Here is a 26,947-nt window from a genome sequence, read left to right as displayed (position 1 = left end):
TATTGTTAAATGAATGTTATCTATTTAAAAGTATAAGTATAATAACCTAATTAATAACAAATATAAGAATAATTGTATGTAATTAATAAGTGTATACCTAAACTAGAATCATCAAAAGTATGATTAACGGGATTATTAGTTTAATACTTTCAGCAAATAAACAGTACATATTGGAAAATCTGTTAATCCAAATGCACAGAATGAGTTGAGGTGTGGTTTGAATTTAGCGCGGTCCCACCATTTAGACTTTGCCCGTGACAAACGACAGACGGCGGCACATTCGCTGCGTGAGCGTGACATACTGCAAAGAGTGGAGCGCAACGTAGGTGAATGTTGTGAAATATTTTTATTTATCACTTTTAATTTAGAAAAACCGGACCGTTTTTAATCGTATCAAGTTTAATCGCAGTCGGAAATTATGGATATGTGAACAGGAAGTAAGAGGTGAGGCTTGAAAATGGTGTTTTTAATGATGTCCGATACCTTCGGCGAGTCCGCAGTTATTTGCGTAGAAAAGTGTAATCAAAAAAAATGTTTTGTCAGTGTGTATGTCATTCTTTGTTGATGTAGAATCACCTTCAGGAAATTGTATGTGCGTTTTTGTGTGTTCGCTAATGGTTTTAATGAAGATAAATGTGGGTGGCAAATACACCGTTACTATCGATTTGCACAAGAACTAAATATGTTGTTGAACATATTTGTTATTATTTTCAACAACTTTCTTTCTAAATTATAGGGGACTGCAAGCTCGCATTTTACGAGCGTCGTGGGATTTTGAATAGCCGGACACGAAGGTATGTTCTTATTCTGACCTTTTAGCTCTATATTTATATAACCCTAAAATATTCCGACCTTTTATTTGGATTTCACGATGAATATGCTATTCAGGCACGTGATCCGGCGTTTATTTTAAACGATATTTTTATTGTTTATTTTTTAATGTGTCTCAAAAAAAAAACAGCTGATGTTAAACTTTACGGTTTTCGATATTTATGAAAGAGGACAATGTAAAATTTTCCGTTGTGATTATTTACTGCCAAAACGTCACAGTTTTTGTCAGTTCCATGTACTTTATTTGCAAAGGTTGTCGAGTTCATAATACAATGTAAGTACGTTTTCTGTTCTTTATGGCACATAAAAAACAACGTTATTTCGATGTGCAGTGACCTTAACCAAATTGTTTTTATTGTTAAAATAATAAAGAACATAACTACACTAATTTTATTAAAACTAATTTATGATGGCGACTATAAAAGGGGTGGAAATATAATTGGTATTAAATAAGTGTATACACATAGATAATTTCTAATTCATTACATAGATAATAGAAATTATAAACAAACACCTTCATAGTAATATGTTTAATCATTATATTTTAAACAATTGTGCTAAATTGAATTGCAAAACCGTTTTTAGATTTATACTAAACAATATGCAATGTTACACAGTAAATATTATGTGAGAATCATTTTTTTTGTTTAGTCGTCTTGTTTTAACATAAGAGTATAATTTGACCAATTATTTCCTACATTTTCTATTTAAAAAAACCTGATGATGGCAAGCAAATATTATAAAAGCGATTTCCAAAAGTAACAACGCAATCTTTCATGCAGTGAAGTCATGTTAATTATTTGTGTTACAAACAAATCATTAAATTTAGAGCCATACAAATAATTCGTCTTGTTTTTGTTAAAATTTATTATATTTTTATTAGTCCAGTTAAAATGTAATTTTTATTCCAAAAAGATCTTTTTATGTAAAAATGGCATTAATTCATCTTTGACAAAAGTAGATTTTAATGTACAAGTTAATTTATGCAACTATCATAAAAGAGTATGTAAATTTGATTGGTTTTAAATACTAGATAATCTTTAACTCATTACGGATTCTTCAAATTACCTGTGCAGTAATGGGTATTGTCATTTTATTTGATATAATACACTAAACTGTTTACAGGTTGTCTAAATAATGTAATAAATGCGATCCATTTTTTATTTAATGTTTCTGTTTTCACATAAAAGTACAAATTGGCAAAAGCTTAAAATGAAAAGCAAAAAATTATAAAAACAATTTCTAAACGTCACAATATAAACATTAGACAATTATTGTATCTCATGTAGTCAGGTCGTAATAATCATGCTTTTAAAATGAATAGAAAATTATTAAATTTAGAATCTTAATTACAAAAATCAATTCGTGTTAAGAATAATTTCTTTATACATATATTTTTCATCCCAAAAGGGTCTTTTATTTGTGAACAAAAGTGGATTTTACTGTAAAAGTTGATTTATGGCAATTATCACAAGAATATGGAATTTAATTAGTTTTAAATAATAGATAAATTTTAATTCATTACACAGATAATACAATATTACGTAATATTATAGTGTGAAATATTTGTTTGTTTTGTTGTCTTTTATAATAATATAAAACTGGATGGAAAGTAGAAATTTAAAATCATAAAAATTATTTCAAAAACTAACAAAAAAGATTACATTTTAATTTTTAATTTAACTCCAAGAACTTAATAATTTATAAACGATTTTATATTATTATTTTGGATCAAAGATATTTTTGTATATTTAAAAATGCTATAATATTTCATGTAAAAAAACATTGATTTTTTCAGTTAAAAAATTAAATATTAATAAAATGTAATCTAATATATGAATAATTTATTTGGTAGCAATTAATAAGTTGATTTATCAACGAACCAATACGAAAATAATCGTTGTTTCCAATATTGGCGTCCCAAAGATCATTGTACTGAAAATATCTAATGTCAGTGTTTCTAAGGTGTGGTAAAATGTATATAAAATTTCTTCCTTAAACCATTGTTAACTTTTAATGTTAATTAAGTTTCTTGTACATCTTTATTCCACTCGAATTAAAATCGAAGAGATTTCGGGGACACAAGATTAACGCAAAATTCAGCTTGCAAGTGCACATAACTGTTAAACTCTATGTAAATTTAGCATGGTGGTCTACTTTAAGCAGGGCTTGCGAAACCATTCTCTCAATCTTTATATATTTTTTTCCTACGGCTCGAACGTATTGTTTGTAAACCGTATGGGAACGGCTAACAAAAACATACCGTCGGATCGCATATAAATAGATTATATATTCGCCGACATAAAAATAGACTGCATTAATATTTAGCCGCTGTTCGATTTAGTGTATACAAATTTCCGTTGCCGTTTGCACATTTCAGGCGGTAGAGATTTTGCGCCTGCAATTAACCCGATCGGCCATAAACTTTTAGGTCTAATAAGAATGCTTTTAACAACAGTTACGAATTAATCAATGGCAATTGTGTTTGTTTATCGCTGTGTCATGTTTGTCCTTGATTTAAAATAAGATATCTCTATTACCTAATTTTGGATAAACGCCAAACATTTCCTATTATACAGGGTGTTAATAGAAATATGTCAGAATATTTAAGGGAATGTAGTGTAGCCAAAAATATGAAGGAATGTCTTCAATGGACAAGTTTGATGTTTTGTGACGTTAAGATAAGTAGACAGAAATACTCCTCGGTATCTAACCATTTATTTTGAAATTATTAGGTCTTTTCGTTATATTTTAGGCTACTATAAACCCTTAAAGTCTGTCAGTGTTTCATTATATAGCATCGGTACAACCAAAATATTTTTATCAACATATGTACAAAACGAATATATTAAAGTAGAAATAAATTACATAAGGTATTAATAAAAAATGTTATAAAATGTGATTTAATTAATTTAGTTAATATTCACAAGATTGATTTTGATAGAGTAGAAATAGACAAAATATACATACAATTCATGTATGTATCTATATATATAATATTTATATTTAAATATTTTATAATTTTATAGAAAACAGATTATCTATGCGGACTGCAGAATTTTATAAATATAATTAATTTTTTAATTATTATAATTAAACAAGTAAATGTGGAGTAAAAAATGAATTTATTTGTATTGCACTTTAATGTTTAGACTTCATTCAAGGTTTTGAAATTATCGATAGGTATAGATTCCATTAAAACAACAAGTTGTGATGGTGTACATATATTGAACAATGGGCAAAATTTTAAACAAACACGTGACTCAGTTACTTTCCAGTTCTCATTTTTCTGCGATCGCATTATTCAACATTCATCGGTTGCAGCCACTCATATTTGACCTCTTGCCAGAAACTTAAAAAAATATAAAATTGATCGTGTCCTTTCATTGTCCCCCATACATTTTGAAATTACAATATTTATTTAGAATTTTAAACATATTATTTGAAGTATAATTGTACTGAACTAAAAATATACAAAACTTTTCAGAAAAATCCTGTGCCTTTTCTATTACCAAATGTAAAAAACTAGTTTTCACATATGATTTACATTATAAAAAATAAAAAGGTAACAGCTGCATAACGATGTTACTATACAATACCAAACTTCTCAACGCCGTTATTTAAGTTTCATTAATCATCATACATTAAGGAGAAAGTCATTTAGCTATATTATCCAGATTACCAGCATTATTAGCATTACTTTGTATTAATTCTGATTTAATTGTAAATAAATTCATACAATGCAATTGAACAATTTATTCATCCAGTTTAGTTTAAGCAATTCGCAATTTATATGCTAAGTGATTCTTTCCTTGAAAATTGAAATTTCTTAAGTGTGTCGTGCGAATTTTTTTTCTAGTTCTAGTTTCTAGACAATTAATAAATAATTTGGCTACATTAAGAAGCTAATGAATTAAACATAGTACAATCTTACACTTTAAAGTAAACGGACATTTTTAAAAGATTATTGTTTAAATAATCCAAAAACAAATATTTGTTCTTGTCTAACAGGATAATGATACACGCAAACAAATAGTCGTCAATTAAATAGACGTTAAACTTCAAAATCACATACATATATAAACTGAAATGTATTTAAATTTTGTTGCAATATTTCCCAGATATCGATCGTGTTGAAAACACTTTCACAGATGAACGCGGATTTTCAATTTGCGCTTTCTCCATACACACACGTGATTCCGTTAGAAACGGCGGAGCAGCCTGACGTTCGGTCGGTTTATTTGATAATTAAAAATTAATGGGACGACCAAACTGAATATCAGCCATATGTAAATTTAATTCCGTAAACTCGATGATAGATATAACTATCTGGGTTTCATTATTTTCCCGTGTGTAAGCTCGAAGTTTTCTAATTTTTTCTGTTGATAATGAATAAATGTAAGGAACAAATTGATCACCAACTATTAATGATAAAGAACAAAGTCTTTTAATATTTTTAGAATAATTGAATAGTTATTTTTTATTGAACTTTATCTTTAATTTTTAATATATACTTACTCGAGTTATTATCTTCATAGTCTTATGCACATTTTGAGTCATATTTACCAAATAATTATTACTCACGAATAATGCTTTGTTGTTTTATTTTTGAACGCCTCAGTTGTTCGTACAGTTTCTCATTTATCTTTCTTTATTCATTTAGGGATAATAATACAAAGTGTGAATCAATATTTTTTAATTTATTTAAAAATAAAAATTTGCCTCTTATTTGTCAATCAATTATTTGAATCTCTCAATGGTTTACTTTTGTACCTCTTAGTTGTCTTATGCCTATGAATATTGTAAATTTATATAAATTTCTGTTCTAAAATGTCATTTACTTCAGTAAAAGATCATGTCACATTTTTAATAGTAATAAGTTAATGCAAAGAAATAATATAAGAATATATAATATTACTATCACTGAATACAGTAATAAAAATCAAAAGATTAAAAAATAAAAATTGGTACTGCAAAGTCACTGACTGCTTTTCTTTCTTATTTGTAATAAAAAATATATATTATATAGGGACAAATAAAAAATAGAGCTACAATTATTGCAATATCAAATTTTATGTTAATAAACTTTATTTTTAGTAGTGATCATTTAAATAACCACAAAATAATTAATTATTTTTATTTTGATGTTTTTAAATTTCTTTTATCTGACCAATATTTCCCGTTACTCTCGCAATCTGAATGTAATAATATTTTATACTTTGGTATCAAGGTTTCACAAAGGTTAAATAAAGGCAAAGTAATATTTATTCAAAGACTACACAATTGGAAATTCATCAAATATATTTTTAATGCAGTATAGGTATAAATGCAAAAATTAATTCTGTACAAATGAAAATTAAAAACCGCTTTGTTTACCCCAAATTGAATTTTAATTCGAAATGAAGTGATGTGGTAATAAATGCTTTGCAATGAAACAAAGCAAATTAGGTTTTGTAATCACATTACCCTATATTTGAATTAACTTGACCATGTTAAAATTTGCAATATGAAGGTATTTCCGTGATATTTTTTATGAAATTTATATTTTTATATAATGTAACATACGAAATCGTTCAAGTATGTTACTCTTCTTTTTCATTATATTTCGGACACGTGTCTTGCAAGATGTCTATTAACATTGAAATGGACAAATTCCAATTTTATTTCGTGTCCCCCAACAATCACGATCCATCGAATTGTCTCATTGTCAGACTCGAGGGCGATGTTGCGACATCACGTGTGACATTAAAGTTTTTTTAATGGAGAAACACGGTAATGACCGACTTGATCTTTTATTCTGCAATTACATAGCGAAAAAGGCGCATTTGTCTAGGGATTTAATGGGGATTATTGCACACGCTTTCACATCGTTACGGTGATAGTTGTTACGAGCGTTAGCTAATGCATTTTACATATTAATTGATACGAAGTAAATCCTCTTTCAATTAAAATTTTAAGACGAAAAAAAAAGTGAAATTGGTAAACATTTGAAGACAAAACAATGGAGGGGATTGGACACATGCTAAGGATGTGGGTCAATATCAAGGACATTTTCCTGTCGTCTGGGAATGGTGATGCTTGGGGGTGGAGCGGACGGCGCGAGTCCGCCGGGCGGTGGGCGCATGTACGAAATCGATCACATGTCGTCCGGCTTCGGATTGTTTGTTTTTCTGTCGTTGCACTAGTTTTTTCATTACTATTGGCCATGATTGATTTCTGCATCCTGTCGTTAATCAGTTCTATTTGACACGGGGGCAATTTGAGAAATTGGGTTACATTACACATTAAGTTGTATTTTATATTCTATTTGAGAATATTTTTTATGTTATAACACACATCGTTAAAATTTATGACGAAAACCCTAAATAATATAAATTATCTCTACATAAGAAAATGAAACAAAGAAATACGCACTTTGAAGATATTATTATTATTATTATTATTATTATTATTATTACACAAATAAGCAAATATATGACACGATAACACTATATGATAATAGGTAGATATATTCAAAAAATATTATTCATATACAAATAAACATATTCGATAAAGATACAATCATAAAAGTATAGGACTGCACATTATAAAATGTAAATATGTAATATCTAGGCTAAGCAGTTGAGTAAAGGAATTCAATAAAAATTATAGTATTGAATGAATAGTCGAATACTTAAAGATGCTTAAAAATATATGAATATGATCTTTATCTATATCTTTTTAAAAAATACCAGCTTATAATTGATTTTTAGATACCATAATGTTAACATTTCTTTAAAATTATTTATGCAACAAAATAATCACTGTTATAAAAGTTCTACAAACAAATAGAGAGTTCCTTCGATCATTTAACCTCTTGGCTGGTAGGTATGTAAGATTTCATACAGGCTTCAAAGTCTTTCTTTGGTTAAAATACTCTTCCACAAAGTTTAGCTTCAGCCTATAATCCAGACTGGCGAAATTTGTCGTAATCAACCGGTTTATCATAGTATGTAACAAAACGATCAATAAAAGGTTCATTTACGTTACGTGCAAGGAGGGAATTGGCAATTGTTAAACGTTGTTATCTGCATTTAATATATGTGTAATCCATTTGTCCAAATTCATTACATAAAACTTCTTTCTGATGGTTAATTCATCGCAATTTTTAGTGACACATTTTACCTGATGATTTTGTTTGATTACTCCGTTGGTACAGGTTTCAGGACGACCATGACGTTGTCCATCTTTTCTTCTTTTTTCTCCACTGAATTTTGAGTATTTTAGTTACAACAAATCATTATTATTATGAATTAATTTCATATTAATTTTATGCTTACAGTTTTTCAAAAACTAGCTTAAGACCTATAGGTCACGAAAACATATTAATAAACAGAAAAATTATAGGGGTAATTTGTAGGAAGAAACACTCCTTGAAAAATGAATATTCAAATATTCGAATAGTTAAATATTTATTCGAACAATTTAAATTGAATTCCAAGCCTTCAGTTTTGATAATATAAAGTATTAGCATACTTAAAGATGCACGTATTATTGCGTACCTACTAACCAAAAGGGCAAATAATTCACCACGCACCACGGACGAATTGCACCATCAAATACAGTTTAATTATCGCGTGATAACCTTGTATTCCGTCTGTTGCATTTGTGTTTGAATTTTTCATGTTCTACGTTGTATAATATTGAAAATTAGATTTGTTTCTGAGGTGGTTTTCCCTTTCAAACATCGTAGATATTATCTACGTCTTTCCTTGAGATAATAATCCAAATTATTTGGCCTTTAACGCGATCAAACAATTACAAAATTGAAATTCCATTTTAACACTCAACCTTCAAACCAGTGAATCATTTCTTCCTACTTGTATTTTTCGTTTTGGTGCTGTGAATCATATGTTTTTATTGGTTTAATTCTACTCATATTAGTAATTAATAATCACGTGAAAGTAATTCTTTTTTATCATTATTTAGAAACCTACATTTTTAATTTCCGTGTTTGTTACATACATAAAGTATTTGGGCTCAATAATGATCAATATTTTAACTAATAAAATCAATACCCTTTTTGATTTGTCAATTTAATTGCAGTAAATTTTTCTTCTCAATTTTAAATTAATTATATTAATTAAAAATTCATAAAAATAAGAAAGTTACATAGGTTTTTGACACCTATTAATTTTTTATAAACGTAATATTTTATGAATAATAATCTCTTAGAGAATTTTGACTGTTTATGTTTACATTTTCTCATAAATATTTTATGAAATACGTCGTCGTTATATAAAATTTAAATGCAATACGAATAAATATGAATTTGTATTCTTCGTCACTGGATTTGAAAGGAAATTTATCGATTCGTAGTCATAGAGATATCACAATACCTCAATACTACAATCAATTGCACAGAATGACGTTCTCATGTGTTTGCGACAACTTCAAACGAACTCAATGGAAGAAACATATAAAATTGACAGCGTTTCCAGCATAATAAAAATTCCAATCTAATGCGTTACTTTTTAATGACTTTTCCCTTCGTAAAATACGAATAAATTTTTTCGTTTCTGAAGCTAATAACGGACATAAAAATTTTGTTCGTGCCTAAAACGTATTAAAGATCAATATTTCGTAAAATATAGTCAGTTATTTGTCTGCGAAAAAAATTTGCGACTTGTACGAATAGACATCGCTTAATCGATTATAGTTATCTTTTGACTCGTTATTTTAGTGTGACCGTGCGTTGAAAATTGTTAAGAACTGCCATTTTTATGCAGAAAATGTGGCTAATTCGTATGTATGTACGGACAAGTTTATGAGGTATGATAATTAAAACGTAAATAACGAAATAAAAATATTAAGTGCAATAACCTTTCAAGTATGTTTAACGTTCGCCAAATTATCATGCTATTTTTGTACATTTACATGATTTTCATCTTTTTTTTACAGGCACAAATATTTCAGAAGGCATAATTTTTACATTTTATTGTATACTTTTGTTAGATGTATACGAATACAAATATAAGTTTTCTAGACATTTTTATTATAAAATTTTATCAATTAAACAAATATTCATAATATTTACTAAAAGGGTTTTTATAACACTAATGTGTAGCCCAAAATAATTACATGTCTAAATTTTTAAACTTGTAAATTTAAAATCGTGTTAAGAATTTATCTACTTTTGGCGATTTTGTGGTAGTTTTAAAGTGATCTTTATATCAATGAAATGACCTAACTTAATGTAGAAACAATATAGAAGAGGACCTTTGTTAATACACGATTATTCTTATAAGTTATTCTATATCTATCTTTTTTCAAATGAAACCTAGAAATAGAAAAAATAGATTTTTTTTATTTCTACGTAAAATTCTGTACATATTGTACTATGACTCGTTTTTCTTTACTTACTTGTCTTTGAAATATTTAATTTTTTAAAGAAATTTTTAGAAACAGAATGATGAAATGTTTATAACTAACCATTGAAAATGTTATAAAATTTTTACACCATTCAACTAATTAATTTATTTTTTTATTCATTGTAGAATGTTCCATATCTAAAATATATTTATAGATTTATAACATTTCCTGTCGAAATAAGAAAGTTATTGAAATTTAAATCTGACTAAAAATAAAGTACCAATCACCGTGTATAATATTTTGGTACACCATGAATAGCTCTGATAGGATATATTTCGTTAACATGTTTAACTTAACTTAACAATATATCAATTGTTGATAATAAAATATTAGTCACTACATGTGTGAACATTTTTTAAAAAAATAAAATCATATACAGTGTTTCATAACTTATTCGAATTTTTTAACTCTCTACATAAGCTGTTTTCTGTTGGACTTTTATTAGATTATATTTAAGTAATCGGGTTATTATTTAGAAGTGCATATCTGGTTAAAAAATTAATGAAAGTTACAAACATCCTGTATAAATTTTCAACTCAGAATTTAAAATTTTGTGTTTTTAATTTGAATAATGTTCTTATAATTTTTTATTAAGAGTGCAGTAATCTTCAAAAGGCATACTTCACATTACTTTTTAACATCCGTTATGTTGTTAAATCCACGGCTAACTTAACAAAATGCAGTTAGTTATTTTCTTTAAATTGTGCCAGTAAATTAGTGATTGTTTTTACAATTTACTTTATAGTTGAAAATCAATTGAAACGAAAATGTTTTATTAAATTAACTGTTAAATTAAATATTATTAAAGGCATTATCAATAATAAAAATATTTGTTCTAACGTCAATTTTTTGACAAATATAAAAGTTTAAATAGCAAAAATAATATGACAGAAAATTCCGAAATACAGTTTAAAAATCAGTGTCCTATGGTGGACAATGTTTAAGTTATCGGACTAGTGGCCCATCATTAAAAGTTAAACTTGAAAAATATTTTGATGCGCAGCTTTTCCACCATTTCATCACACAATTAATATTAACTACGCCGGATTTGTCGTTTACAAAAAATTTATAAAAATTACAATAATGTTTCATCACAAAATGTTTTCGGAATTGTTACCAAAATTCAATAATAACATGAGACTAGGAAAAAAGGTTTGTTTTCATTACCCAATAAAATTTATCATCAGCTGTGGCGCCTTTAATTATAATTAAACAAAAATACCTTGATATCTATCAAATGTATTTTTTTAATTTTTTAGATGGCGGACCCCGATCCGGAGACCCTGCTTGAATGGCTGAACAGTGGGCTGGGCGACGAACGCGACATGCAACTAATTGCTCTCGAGCAATTGTGCATGTTGTTGCTGATGTCCGACAATGTGGATCGTTGTTTCGAGAGCTGTCCGCCACGCACCTTTTTGCCAGCGCTCTGTCGCATCTTTCTCGACGAACAGGCCCCCGAGAACGTCCTCGAGGTGACGGCCCGCGCCATCACTTACTATCTCGACGTTTCGGCCGAATGCACGAGGAGAATTGTGGCCATCGACGGAGCCGTTCGTGCTATCTGCAATCGGCTAGTCGTCGCCGAATTATCATCAAGGACCAGCAAGGATTTGGCGGAACAATGTGTTAAGGTAATCAGCACAGAAAATTTCAAAATGTCGATTTTTATTAATATGTCATTAATATTTAGCAGTTGATAACAAAACTTCGAAAGAAACGTGTTTTCGATAGTATAAATCAAATTTCATTTTAGATAATCGTCTTTATCTGTAATGAAAAAACTGAAAATGCCTCCAGTTTTTCATCACCATACTATGCACCAATAACTTATCTGTAAATCAAAATTTCTTTTCACCTACTAAATATGCGTTTAACATTTTTTATTATTTTCAAAATATTTGAAAATTTTTTATTAAAATCTTTTTAATGTGCCTCATAAACTAAATAACAGCTGCAACGCCTTAAATATTAAAAAAATACAAAACGATAACTCTATTCGGCTCGACGTAAGACGATAAACTTAATATATCAAAAAAAGTTTTTCCTTTTTTCTATCAAAAATTTTATAGCCGCTAGAGAGACGGAAATGTTCTCGTTACGTAAAACATCTGCAACATCGCAAAAAAAAATAGCATATTTAAAATAAATAAATAAATCTTTTATTCCTCCACAATCCTCATTGTTTGCCAATTTTAAACGTAACTAAAATGTGACCATTAAATTCAATTAATTCGTTAATGTTAACGTCATTTACAGGTTCTGGAACTGATCTGTTCACGAGAGGCGGGCGCGGTGTTCGACGCCGGCGGCCTAAGCGCCGTCCTGCCATTCATCCGGGACAATGGAAATCGCGTCCACAAGGACACGCTGCACTCGTCGATGACGGTAGTGTCGAGGCTCTGCACCAAAATGGAGCCGGCTGACGCACAACTGCCAACGTGCGTGCAAGCTCTGAGCACGCTGCTCCAGCACGAGGACGCTCACGTGGCCGAGGGGGCCCTGCGCTGTTTCGCCTCGGTGGCAGACCGGTTCACTAGACGAGGCGTTGATCCGGCGCCTTTAGCACAGCATGGTAAGCTTTTCAGGTGGTTTATTGGAATCACTGGGAATGTGTATGGATTTTCCAAAAAAAAAACTTGATACTCAAATATAAGTATTAAAATGTATAAGGGGTTCCGAAAATAGGACAGTTTAAAATATTTTTTTCAAAAAATACAATCCTTATATTAATTATTTTCTGAAAAGTGTGCCATATAATCATTAATTTGTTTAGTTAATATATAATTAATATTATAATTATAAAAAAATAATATTATATAATTCTATATTATTTAATATTCTTGTTGTAACTTGAGTGTTGAAAAGCTACATTAAAAAGACTAGTAACATTCATATATATAAATGATGTGGAATGAAAGAATACTTGATATAATATATATTTTGGTACAGGTTTAGTAAACGAATTATTAAACCGCCTATCCAATGCTGCCGGTCCGGCCACGGCCAGCGGAAGTCAGAGCACTCCTGGAAAGGCGTCATCCACAAATAACGCCGCTGCCGCTGCCCCTGATTCAAAAGCCAACGCCGCTTCAGTATCTACCATTATCAGTTTGCTGTCAACATTATGTAGGGGGTCACCAACAATTACCCACGTAAGAGTAGAAAAATTTATGAATGTTAATAGAATTTAACGAATACATGATTATTGCAGGATTTATTAAGGTCAGAATTACTAGACGCCATAGAAAAATCACTGAAAGGAGACGAACGTTGCGCTCTCGACTCTATGCGGCTTGTCGATCTCTTGCTGGTGCTTTTGTTCGAGGGACGACGTGCCCTCGGCAAATCGGGAGGTTCGTCATCGGCATCCGGACAACTGATGCCACGCATCAGACGCATGGACTCCGCCGCGGAGAAATCGCATCGGCAGCTCATTGACTGCATAAGATCAAAGGACACAGACGCCCTCATCGAAGCCATCGAAAATGGCGGCGTCGAGGTGAACTTCATGGACGACGTGGGTCAGACGCTGTTGAACTGGGCGTCCGCCTTCGGCACACAGGAGATGGTTGAGTATTTGTGCGAGAAGGGGGCGGATGTGAACAAAGGTCAAAGGAGCTCGTCACTGCATTACGCCGCGTGTTTCGGCCGGCCGGCCATCGCCAAGGTGTTGCTGCGTCACGGTGCCAATCCCGATCTACGCGACGAAGACGGCAAGACGCCTCTGGACAAGGCGCGTGAACGTGTCGACGAGGGTCACAGAGAGGTGGCGGCCATTCTTCAATCGCCGGGTGAATGGATGATTCCCGTAGACAAGGATCGCACCCGCAAATCAGAATCTGACAACGAAGACTCGATAGAACCGCGCGGCGATCCGGAGATGGCCCCCGTATACCTGCAAAGGCTCTTACCGGTGTTCTGCACCACGTTTCAGTCGACGATGTTGTCCAGCGTGCGCAAGGCCAGCTTGGGGTTGATCAAGAAAATGATTCATTACATACAGCCAAATCTGTTGGAGAATTTATGCAGCATTGAAGCTAGTCCCAATTTTGGAACACAACTTGTTGAAGTTATTGCCACAATTTTAGATAATGAGGTAGGTTTTCAAATGATTGCTATATGTAATACAGAAATTAATTTAAATGGCCACTAAATTGCTGGAAGTTAGAATAAGTTTTGGTATCATTAAACATATGTAGGGTAATAATCTAACTTAAAAATAATGAAACTATTATAACTAATTGTTGATACAACTTATTACGAACATTCTATTAAATGATTTTTTTTGTGTTTAGGAAGATGAAGATGGGCATTCAGTCGTTTTATCCATCATTCAGGATTTAATGACAAAGTCACAAGAAGTATTCTTGGATCATTTCGCTCGTCTTGGTATATTTACCAAGGTTCAAACACTGGCGGGACCGCCTGATCCACCGGAAGCAGAAGAAAACGAAACTAACGAAGGTAATTTTGTTTCATGTGAATGTTGATGTGCCACCACTTAATGGTGGTGGTAAAGAGTGTTGGCGGCCTTGTGTTGTTGAACTGCTACTTATTCATACACCATTATTATCAGTTTAACATCGATCATCATTGCTTTATCGTTTGTAGATGGCAACGAACAGTTACAGCATGAGGACGCCAAAGAAATACTGCCGGGCAAGGCGTATCATTGGCGCGATTGGTCTGTGTGTCGTGGACGCGATTGCCTGTATATATGGTCGGATGCAGCCGCTCTCGAACTGTCGAACGGTTCGAACGGTTGGTTCCGTTTCATACTAGATGGAAAGCTCGCCACCATGTATTCGAGTGGATCGCCGGAGGGCGGTGCTGACACGACAGGTAGGTGGAATGTTTTCAGTTCGGTGTTGCGATGGTGCTGAAATGTTTGCTGGTTACCCCTCTTTAGTGTCCTCCACTCGAATCGATATATAAGACTGATATAGAAGATCGTGCATGATTGCGTTTGTGAATGATATAATGACTTTTGAAATATGATGTTACCTTAACAGTTAATGGGTTCTATATTCAATAAAAATAGAATGTTTCTGAATCTGTTTTAAAAAACAATATTTCAGATAAAGGAAATGTCAAGAGTAAATCACAGTGGTTTTAAATTTTTATTCTTTTTATTTATAAATTTCATTAACAGCTAAATATCTGTGGTGTGTAAATAATTAAATTTTCATAATATAAATATAGACAATTTACATTTTTCATATTTCAAAAGCCAAAAAGATTCAATGTCTTATACTATGTCTTTTATTTTATTGCTTTTATTCGAGATTTAATTTTTACGTTTCTTTAACACTTGAACATGATATATTAAGATTGATTACACAAATACTTTTTATGTATCTCAAGTATTAAAGAAAATTACTATAGTTTGATTAAATTGCTAACATAACAGCATGATAGACGGTTCATTAACAAAAATTTACAGTAAGTAAGTAATTAAGAAAATATCGTAACATCATCTTTAGTTGCTCACTAATACAAGTGCGCTTCTTGCGACTAATATTATGTGATGCCATCGATGTTTGTTAGTCAATATGCAGTTTTTTATATAATTAAGGTTCACAGACACTTTTTATTTTTATTTTCCCATATACAAATTAATAAAGATATTTAATTATTAATTTAATAACCGTACTCTAGCTGAAACGTTAGTTTGCATAAACGGTAATTCGTAATGGAAGTGAAAACGATTATGTAAAATATTTAGACAATTTCCATTTTTATGACTACGATATGGCTAACGTTTTAATATGAGTACGGAATGTAATTACTATTTGCTCGAATCATTAATTTCATAGTAACCACAGAGTTAAAAGACTAATAGAACTAAACAAAATTTCGATTGTCAACGTTCACTACATTTTACCTAAGCTTTTATGCTTTTTTAATGGCAGAAATACTGTTCGTTGTGTTATTGTAATTAAATGTGTCCTCAAAAAAATTGTAATAGTCTAACTCTCTCTATTCACTAAATTGTATCGCTCGTTCATTTAATTGTCTATATTTAATATATTTATTTCATTTTATGATATTAGTATTTAATTTTTTAATTAAATACGTTTTGCTAGTGATGCCTTGTCATTATTTATACTTCATATATTTGTTTGCATTATATTGCACATTTGTTATTATTATATGCTTCTTAAAATTCCTTTTTATACAGTTGTAATTCATTGATGAAGTGAAAAATGTGACCCAAATTGTTTGTCATTAGATATTACTAGACCAGAAAAAGAATAACCCAGGAGTTCAGTTAACTTTTAGTGGTATATATCCATTATCTCTAAATTTTTAGAATATATATTTTTGAAAGTAAACAGCTTATATAAAAAGTGTATTCAGACCTTTCTGCCTTATTATAATTCGTAAATTTTTCAAAAATGGATACAGAAATCAAAAATGGTGTTTTTTTGGCAAGGCAAGGGGCAACAAATTTGTGACTCCTTGTACAGTTATACAACAAATTTTATAAAAAATATAGACCTAGAAAGATAATAATTAGACAAAGCCAAAAAAATATCTTGACTTACAATTTTAAAATAAGAGCGCATTACAAATACAAAATTATTAAAGTTGAATGGAAATAAGATACAAAAAGTTTGAGATATTTATAATAATAGAAAACCTATACCATGTAAACAAACCACCTGTTAAAAATTGTCTTCATTTCCCATCATTTTTGTTTTGTATATTTGCTGTGTGATAACAGAAGTGACGTTATTTGTTTGTCTTCAATATAGGCAAGGGACGGACGGCTGATTCGCTCACCACAGAAGGTAAGTTCCTGCTTCTTTTTCACATGTCTGAATGATTTGCTCTAAATTTTAAACCACATGTCTCTCTATCGCTAAATTTGCGACTATTTATTTAGTTGGCTTTACTATCGCTTCTTTTCCACTTATAGTCCAATCTTATCTTTTTGTGTGTCTAGATGTGAATTTAAGCTTGCTGTAGAATTTAGCTCAAAGGCAATTTAATTTTTGACAATTATTTCAAGATATTGTTATTAAATAATCGTCGATTTATTTTACTAGTCACAAAATGATTTTTTGTTTATCCACATCAATTAAAAATTCAAAATATACAACATTTTACGTTTTTTCTATAAATATGAAGAATTTTTAAAAGCTACACATTTTCATTTTACTAAAAAATTAAACACTAACACTATTTATTGAAGAAATATAAACATCTAACATAATTTTTTATTCGCAGAAAACCGTGGTGAATTTTTAGAAAAGTTACAAAGAGCTAGAGGTGCCGTAAAATGCAACAACAATTCAATTCCCATTCTTTCGAAACCGGGAGCTACGAGACTCGTTGTGGGAAATTGGTCATTGATATCAAGGAAAGATGCGGAAATTCACATTCACAATTCTGACGGACAACAACAGACCACAATCTTAAGAGATGACCTACCTGGGTTCATATTCGAATCCAACCGAGGAACTAAGCATTCGTTTATAGCTGAAACAAGTCTAGGTAAATTTATTGTTTTGATGTTTTGTGTCCGCAGTGTGGTTAACAAGAGGACAAGCTTTTTATTACCCATTTTATTAAAACAAGCTCTATTCATTAAGTAAAAACTACCTATCAGTAATTGTATTTACAAAAAAATATGTTTTATTTATAAAATTTGTAGGGTAAAAAGTTAAAAGATCATGATATTATTTATTACTATAAAAATATTTTCATTTTAAACAAAACTGAAATACAATTTTGCTGCTGACATATCATACATTTGTTAAATTACTTCTTTATCTATTAATTATGCAAAAGGTTTTTAAAATAAACAAAATAAATTTTAATATCATCACTCATTAACCTGAATTATGAATCAGTTCTTGAAATTTATCAAAATATATTGTTTTATTTACCAAGTTTATCCTTAATAGGTTTTCTATATACACTGGAAAAATTATTTATGGAATCGTTCATCTATACATGTCATGTATTTCACCAGACCAATTTTCTTTTATTTCAGGCCCTGAATTTGCAGCTGGATGGACAAATAAAAAGGGCAAACGCCTACGTTCGAAATTGGAAGCAACGAAAATGAAAGTAAAATATCTCGCCCATTCGATCTACGAGCAGTATTTCAGAGCTGCACAAGCTCAGCCGCGAGGAGTTGTAGCTAAACTGGGCAATATTGTCGCACAAATTGAACGGGCCTGTCAGAAACAATGCTCATACGGAAACAACCGCGAAGGCGGCAACTCCTGGAAGGAAATACTCCGGACGGCGCTCGATGATCTCACGCAAATTTTGCAGGAAGATGGCGTCGTAAGCGCTTACGAATTACACAGTTCCGGTTTGGTTCAAGCCCTACTCTCATTATTGTCCACAAGTTATTGGGATCAAGGTCTAAAGTCCAATAAGATGAACAAGTATCAGAAACAAAGGGTGCAAGTGTTTAAGCAATGCTTTAAGAACAGATCAACAGAAGATCACAATTCGATATCTATTCTAGTCCACAAATTGATCTCAGTATTGGAGAGTATAGAAAAGCTACCGGTTTACTTGTACGACACCCCAGGTTCCGGTTACGGTCTTCAGATATTAACTAGAAGGTTAAGGTTCCGTTTGGAGAAAGCACCCGGTGAAAGCTCATTAATCGACCGTAGTGGCAGAGGTTTAAAAATGGAACCACTAGCGACAGTAGCACAACTAGAAAGATACCTTCTTAAAATGGTTGCAAAACAATGGTACGACTACGATAGAAGTACATTCCAGTTCCTGAAGAAGATGAGAGATCCAAAATACCAAACATTTAAACATTCGCACGACTTTGATGAAAACGGTATCATCTACTTTATCGGGACTAACGGGAAAACTAGTTCGGAATGGGTCAATCCGGCACAATATGGACTGGTAACAGTTACAAGCTCAGATGGTAGGAATTTACCATACGGTAGAGTGGAAGATATACTTTCAAGAGATTCATCAGCATTAAATTGTCACACTAACGACGATAAACGGGCATGGTTCAGTATTGATTTAGGTTTGCACATCATACCAACAGCTTACACATTACGTCACGCTCGAGGTTATGGCAGGTCTGCACTTAGAAATTGGCACTTCCAAATGTCCAGGGATGGCGTTACTTGGACAACAATGTACACCCACACGCACGACATGTCTTTAAATGATCCAGGCTCTACGAACACCTGGCCCATTGAGGTGCCCTCTGTTGAATATCAGGGCTGGAGACATGTTAGAATCCAACAAGCTGGAAAGAACGCGTCTGGACAAACTCATTATCTGAGCCTCTCCGGATTTGAAATTTACGGTCAGGTCACCGGTGTATGTGAGGATTTGGGAAAGGCAGCTAAAGAAGCCGAAGCACACCTTAGGAAGCAAAGAAGGCTTTTAAAGACCCAACTTCTAAAACATATGACCGTTGGTGCTAGGGTTGTCAGAGGCATTGATTGGAAATGGAGGGATCAAGATGGAAATCCGCCTGGAGAAGGAACGGTCACAGGTGAATTGCACAATGGATGGATTGACGTGACTTGGGATCATGGTGGTTCCAATTCCTATCGCATGGGTGCTGAAGGTAAATACGATCTTAAGTTGCCTCCTGGTTTCGATTTTGATGCAGCTACCACATCCAAAGCCTGCGGATTTAAGGCGAAAGATGCCAAGGAAAAACATAGTGTACTGACTAGTAGGAAGAGTAGTTCCACACCAAGTTTACCGGAAGCCACTGAAGCCAAAACGTCTGTAGCCTCTACGGAACAAGCAGCTTCGGCCGATAATTTAGCCGCCAAACAAGCTGCAGAGACCATTGCGGAAAGTGTGCTTTCAGTCGCAAGGAACGAAGCGTTAGTAGCAGTGACGTCAGAATCTCAAGCGGCCAGTAACGACTCTGAATTGTCGGTTGTTGTACATCCTTTAAGAGATCCGCATTATGACTTGTCAGCCATAAATAATTCTAGTGATTTGGCCACAATCGTTGAAAGTTTAAACATGAATGACTCGAAAACCGACAGACCTGACAGTACCAGCAGACAAAACTCAGAAGAACCATCAATCAGTTCCGATAACTCAAAAGCATCAAATAAAGCATCTCACTCTAACAAAAATGGCTCCAAAATGACGAACAATCAAGCTGCAGCTGCTGCGGTACAAAGTATCGCTGAAGCGGTTGAAGCTTTAGATAAAATACGGGAAGGTTCCGCTGACATGCTGAAGAATAATACAAACAACTTTTTGTCTGGTGAATTGTTACCATCTGGAGAATTATTACAGTCCGCATTAAACATAAGTTTTCGTCAGAATACCCAATCAGCAATTAACGCTCTCTCAAGTACGTTGCATCCAAGCGTGCGAATTTCAGTGTCCAGTAACTCGGAAACTGACGACGAGAAACCGGTACGTCGAAAAGACGTGGACAAGGGTGGTTGTAGCAGAGACAAAGACGATGCAGTGACGAATACGAACAACGCCAAAAACAACAGTAATAACACGGTGATGGTTACAAATCCGATGAGTGTAAGCGTCCCCAATCTTACGTCGACCGAATCAAACAGTCAAATCGAGGCAACATCGACAGCAGGCCTCTTGGAAACGTTTGCAGCATTGGCACGTCGCCGAACTCTCGGCGCCGTGTCGACAACGAACAGCGCCAACACTGGCATTAACAATCAGTCGGTGGCCAGTTCGAATGCACAAAACAACCAAAACAGTGGTTCCTTGTTCCCACGTGGACCCAACTCTGTCACCAGTCTTGTACGTCTGGCGCTCTCTAGCAATTTCCCCAGCGGATTGCTTAGCACCGCTCAGAGCTATCCCAGTTTATCATCCAGTAACAATGCAGGTAATTGAATTGTTTTAAAGTTCAGTACAGTAATAACATATTCTAAAAGGTAGAAACTTCCTCCTGAAATTCAATTGTAACATTTCAAGTCTAGCCGTCCAAGATCGGATAGGAAATAAATAATATAATGAAAAAAGAAAACTAGTACTTACGTTTATCGGAAGTTTCTATTTCCTAAGTAAACTTCCATAATGATATTTAAAATAATTATACAAAAGATTAATTTAATATTTCTATGTTTGAAGGCGGCCAACCAGATATTCCAACTACAGCTGGAACGGTGCCAGGTCTTAGCCAAGCACTTACCATGAGTTTAACATCGACCAGCAGTGATAGCGAACAGGTTTCCCTCGAAGATTTCTTGGAATCTTGCAGGGCACCTACTCTTCTCGCAGAATTGGACGATGACGAAGAGATTGGCGACGACGATGACAATGATGACGATGAAAATGAAGACGACGCCGATTACGAAGAAGTTATGGTGTCACGTAACTTGTTATCGTTTATGGAGGAGGAAGGCTTCGAAGCCAGACCCAGCAAACGTCGGTCTTGGGACGACGAATATGTATTGAAAAGACAATTTTCGGCGTTGATACCAGCATTTGATCCGCGACCTGGTAGAACGAACGTTAATCAAACGACAGGTAATGTGTTAATAAAATATTTCATTACAGTTCTAAACTTCGAATTTCAGATTTGGAAGTACCTGCTCCTGGTCAAGAAGAAAGTAATTCCAGCATAGAGCATGAACTTCTTCCCCAACCTAAACTACAATTGGTGCTCAAAGGTCCCAACATGGCTGGCATCATGGATGTAGAAATTGAACTAACAGATCCTTCTTGGACTATATTTAGGGCTGTGCAGGAGCTAATGCAATTGACAGAATTTAGTTCCAAACAAGAGAAGCTAAGAAGAATCTGGGAACCGACATTCATGATCATCTACAGAGAAGTAAAAGAGGACGGAACATATGATTCGGAAGAAGGAAGGGCCACACCGGTCGCCACACAGTTTTCACGTAGTGGAAGCAGTTCGGTGGCAGGTACTACCCTTTCTCCCAGCACTCCGATTCCCGGAACACCATCAGTATCAAACTGCACCGTCGAAGACGTGTTGCAATTACTGAGACATCTATTTGTGATCACTACAACGAAAGAAAATGACCTGAGCGCCTTGGAAGTCGCCGAAATAGTACCTGAACAGTTCTCGAGCAAGAAAATCACCAACAAGCTGTTGCAGCAGATCCAAGATCCGTTGGTGTTGTCGAGTTCGAGTCTGCCCACGTGGTGCGAGGAATTGAACCACTCCTGTCCATTTTTGTTCCCCTTCGAGACGCGACAGTTGTACTTTAATTGTACAGCATTTGGTGCATCACGGAGCATCGTCTGGCTGCAAACCCAACGGGATGTAACTATGGAAAGGCAAAGAACACCGGGGTTGTCGCCACGAAGGGACGATCCACACGAATTCCGAGTGGGAAGATTGAAGCATGAAAGGGTTAAAGTTCCAAGAGGTAGGCTAATTATTTGTCAGTATGCAGGGACATATTTAACTCTCTCTTTTGTTTTAATCAGGAGATGAATTATTAGAATGGGCAATCCAAGTGATGAAGATACACGCCAGCCGCAAATCAATCCTTGAAGTTGAATTTGCCGGCGAAGAAGGGACCGGTCTGGGTCCGACCCTCGAATTTTACGCCCTGGTTGCCGCCGAAATTCAGAGACGCGATCTGGGCATGTGGATTTGCGAAGATGACAGTATTGACCTGCGGGAGTCCATAGATCTGGGCGAAGGAGCGAAACCGCCCGGCTATTATGTAAGACGGCCAGCTGGACTTTTTCCAGCACCGTTGCCACAAAATTCCGAGATTTGCGACAAGGCTACTAAATACTTTTGGTTCTTGGGAGTGTTTCTTGCCAAAATTCTCCAGGATAACAGGCTAGTAGATCTGCCACTCTCTAAGAGTTTCCTGAAACTCATGTGTCACGGCGAAATTCAAAACACCGTCAACGAAAGGATCGGCTTCGCAGGAATTAAAAAGATAACAGAGGAAGATGTTATGACGTCTAGTCTCATTTCTGAAGAGAGTGAGAAGGAGCTGGAATTTGATCCGCCCAAAATCATACTTGAGGAGAAGAAGCCTTGGTATCAAAACATTTTAACTGAAGAGGATTTATACGACATTGATCCCATTCGGGCCAATTTCCTAAAACAAATTAAAGAATTAGTTAAACAGAAGCAAAAAATAATGCAAGATCACAATCTATCAGCTGAAACAAAAGCTCATCAAAGTAAGCGTAATTGTATAATTTTATTTTAGTTTATTAAAATATGTTTATTATTCTAGTCCAAAATCTCTGCTTGAATCACTCCAGTGGACCCGTATTGTTGGAGGATTTGGCGTTGACATTCTCATATGCGCCCAGCTCTAGCGTTTATGGATTCCCAGCAGTTGAACTAGTTTCCAACGGAGCCGATATTGAAGTAAACATCGAAAACGTCGAAGAATATGCGGAACTCACCATGAGCTTCTGTCTAGAAAAGGGTGTGCACAGGCAGTTGGAAGCGTTTCACAGAGGTTTCTCGATGGTGTTCCCGATGGAGAAACTGGCCGCTTTCAGTCCAGATGAAATGCGGGTGATGCTATGCGGTGACCAAAATCCCGAATGGACTCGTGAAGATCTCATCAATTATACCGAACCGAAATTGGGTTACACCAAGGACAGGTATGTTACTTAATATTTGTGAGGTAGTCACATTACATTCTTGATCTTGTTTCAGTCCTGGATTCCTGAGGTTTGTTAACGTGCTGGTGGATATGAACGCTGAAGAAAGAAAAGCGTTCCTACAATTCACTACGGGTTGTAGCTCGCTTCCTCCAGGCGGTCTCGCCAATTTGTATCCGAGGCTGACGATCGTGCGCAAAGTGGACGCGGGAGAAGGATCTTATCCTTCAGTTAACACTTGTGTCCACTACCTGAAATTGCCCGACTATCCAACAGAGGAGATACTGAGACAAAGACTTTTAGCAGCTACGAAAGAGAAAGGATTCCATTTGAATTAATTTTTTAGGTTCATCATTCTCTCTTTGTAATCTGAACTGTAACTTTGAATTACCGTCTTAGAAATATAAATGCTACGTTTGTTTCCTTCAAGTGTTTAGGTATATGACTTTAAATTTGTTAAGTTGCTTGGGACTGACTTGTTGTAGATAGTTAATCAAGTCCAGTAAAATAATTATTTTATTTGTTGAATATGGTTTTGGATTTTGTTTTAGGAATAATTATTAGGTAACCAAATTGTTGCTTAAATTTGCTTCAAATCTACATTTATAAAGCATATATCTAAAGAAAAGGATAAAACAATGTATTATTTTTTTAGGATAAACATTAAAGGAGTACTGAGAGTTTTTGTATAATTTGTAATCTATTAAACTAAATTTTTATTAGAAAAAGTTCAAGTGTACACACTTTCAAATATAGGTGTTTAAAAATTATGAGACATCTCCTTATTTATATATATATATATATGAAATATTAATTAATAGCCAAAGCAGTTAAAAACTGTTGGCTGCAAATATTAGTGATACAAATTAGAGAATTTATGACCAAATTATTATAATTACGTGATTTTATTTATGTGATTATTTTGCAATATAGAATATATTAATATAATTCGTAGTGCACTTGGGAAATAATGGTTTAGTTGATATTTACTGCTTAAAATATTCTGCAGCATAACAATATTGTAGAAGAATATGTCTGTATGTATGTACTTGATGTTAAAATACTATGTTATATCTAATAAACCTAAAATAAAATGCATGTTTTATTTACGCTTTATGATCTTGTACTCGAAAGTTACAAATTTCATTTAATCTACGGTTACGGATTTATACAATAAATGAAATAGTTGAGATAGATATTCTTGATAGTACCCGTAATTTTTTTCAAAAACTGCTTAATAGAGATTGCTTTATTGCTTTATCATTAATTTTAGTGAGTAAAAATAAGTTTATTTATTATGTATTGCACAAGTCTCGTTATGCTTATTTAGGATTCCTATGAGTTATAGACAATACAATAGTAAAAATAGTATAAATAAGATACATTAGAGAATGCTTTTTAATATTTGTTAATTTTAAATTTCGATTTAATTTTTGTACTTGTCAAGGATAAAATATGTATTTAATGATAATACTAGGAAGTTTTCTAAGAAAATTAATGACTAAGATTAGTATGCAATAACTCCAAAATATGTATCAAAATCTGGCTGAGCGACGAAAACGCATGGGGTGATATACCCCGTCGTGCCATTAATCAGGTCAGTCTGTTATCGATTCGAGTATCGATCAGTTGGTCGGTCGTGTGATGTGGTGCACTCGCCCCCTAAATTAATTTAGTGGTGCGATTCGATTTAACGGTGGTGATATACGATTAATTAGTGTAATTATTATTGTCCTCTTGAATACTATGCATTTTTAAAGGTAAGTTTCTTTGATCACAAATTAATTCTAGGGTATTTAGGAAAAGGTATATAAGTCAAATATAGAAGTTTTTGGGAAATCAAGTATTATTTTTTAAGTATAATCTTTTTTTTTTAAATATTTTTTAAAAAAAGTAGGATTTATTTATTAAAGTAATATTTAAATTCGAATTGTTAAATTAAATATTGTCGGTTTTTAATTAGTTCGTTTATAAAAATATTTTTTTATAATTAAGTAATATTTATTATAATTTAAGCAATTTACATTCATTTTAATTTTAAATCATTAAGAATATAGAATTTAGTTGTGACATATTTTGAAACATATAGGACATAACTTACCTTTTACTTCATCACAATAGTAGATAACAATCACGTTCAATAAACAGTTTACTTCATAATTAATTTATTTATTACTATCAGAAATTCATCATTATTACCATCATCATAAAATTAAATTCCAGTATAAAACTGTACTCCAAATTACAATTTGAACAGGGTTGTATTTATTGAGTGATAATTTATATTCTTATATTTCAAAACATTTCTTTAAACGTTATCATTATTAAATTATTACTCTACCAGCAAATGTGATAGGAAAGGGATGTGGTTATAGTAAAACACGAATTAAGCAGATATAAACAATTTAATTGTAATGTTCTTAAAGCAAATACAAAGCTATATAAAAAGTTTGCAACAGTCTAAATTAAGATTGCGTTTTTAAACTTACAGGTAAATTTACAAGATATATATTCTAAATGAAAACGAAAAACTATTTCTATACAAAAATTATTATACATAAACATGCCTGTAAGAACAAAATAAAATAATAATTATTTTATTTTGTTGGAATAAAAGTTTGGTCTTCTTATGATATATATATTATGATCTTAGTGTAGAGTTACACAAATTTATATAGTTAGTTAGTACGGGTATTACTCACATCTCCGACCTTTATAGAGATTTTACTTAATAATTAACATCAGCAATTACGAACAAACGAACAAATTACAGCAATAACTTCGACAATACAAACTCACATAAACATTGAGTAGTTAAACTTTAAAATGTAGTGTTATTGCTGAATTTATTATGAATTCGTATGTTCAGAAATAAATATATCAGTCCTATACACATTTTATTTTTATATTAAACTGATTTTAAAACACAACAGGTAAATATAAATTTATATTTGCTATTTAGCAAAAGATGCGTGCTCACCATTACTATAGCATCACAATTAAAACAACACATTTATCTATATTATAAAATATTCTCAATACAAGTAAAAAATTAATATATTTTCAAAATTTTATACATTTATTGTGAAGAATATTCAGAAAGATATCTAAATTAGTCCTTATCACCTATAAGATTATT

At 32.7% G+C, this 26,947-nt stretch overlaps 1 protein-coding gene across 2 annotated transcripts; it reads left to right on the top strand.

The window, feature by feature from the left end:
• Window positions 1-301: 301 nt before the first annotated feature.
• On the top strand, window positions 302-24,906 carry LOC109599207 (E3 ubiquitin-protein ligase HECTD1). 2 transcript variants are annotated; one of them, XM_049970236.1, is made up of 16 exons: window positions 302-444; window positions 737-794; window positions 11,502-11,876; window positions 12,502-12,817; window positions 13,195-13,397; window positions 13,457-14,341; window positions 14,541-14,709; window positions 14,857-15,087; window positions 17,004-17,039; window positions 17,479-17,745; window positions 18,248-21,082; window positions 21,328-21,726; window positions 21,777-22,595; window positions 22,657-23,373; window positions 23,430-23,808; window positions 23,864-24,906. In XM_049970236.1, exons 3-16 carry the CDS (start codon window positions 11,502-11,504, stop codon window positions 24,144-24,146), a joined length of 7,914 nt encoding a protein of 2,637 aa, XP_049826193.1. In that variant the 5' UTR covers window positions 302-444; window positions 737-794; the 3' UTR covers window positions 24,147-24,906. The 2 variants fall into 2 exon arrangements, with proteins under 2 accessions (XP_049826193.1, XP_019870714.1); XM_020015155.2 differs by lacking the exon at window positions 17,004-17,039.
• Window positions 24,907-26,947: the final 2,041 nt, after the last annotated feature.

Source organism: Aethina tumida, chromosome 7 (assembly GCF_024364675.1).
Source record: "Aethina tumida isolate Nest 87 chromosome 7, icAetTumi1.1, whole genome shotgun sequence".
In the NCBI taxonomy this organism is placed as follows: Eukaryota; Metazoa; Arthropoda; class Insecta; order Coleoptera; family Nitidulidae; genus Aethina; species Aethina tumida.
Note: the sequence above shows the minus strand (reverse complement) of the source record. Positions and strands in the feature narration are given on the sequence as shown.

Coding starts and splice junctions, on each gene's coding strand:
- LOC109599207 (XM_049970236.1), top strand. CDS start 11,502: ATGGCGGACCCCGATCCGGAGACCCTGCTTGAATGGCTGAACAGTGGG. Junction 14,342..14,540: donor CCACAATTTTAGATAATGAG/GTAGGTTTTCAA, acceptor TTTTGTGTTTAG/GAAGATGAAGATGGGCATTC. Junction 17,040..17,478: donor TGATTCGCTCACCACAGAAG/GTAAGTTCCTGC, acceptor TTTTATTCGCAG/AAAACCGTGGTGAATTTTTA.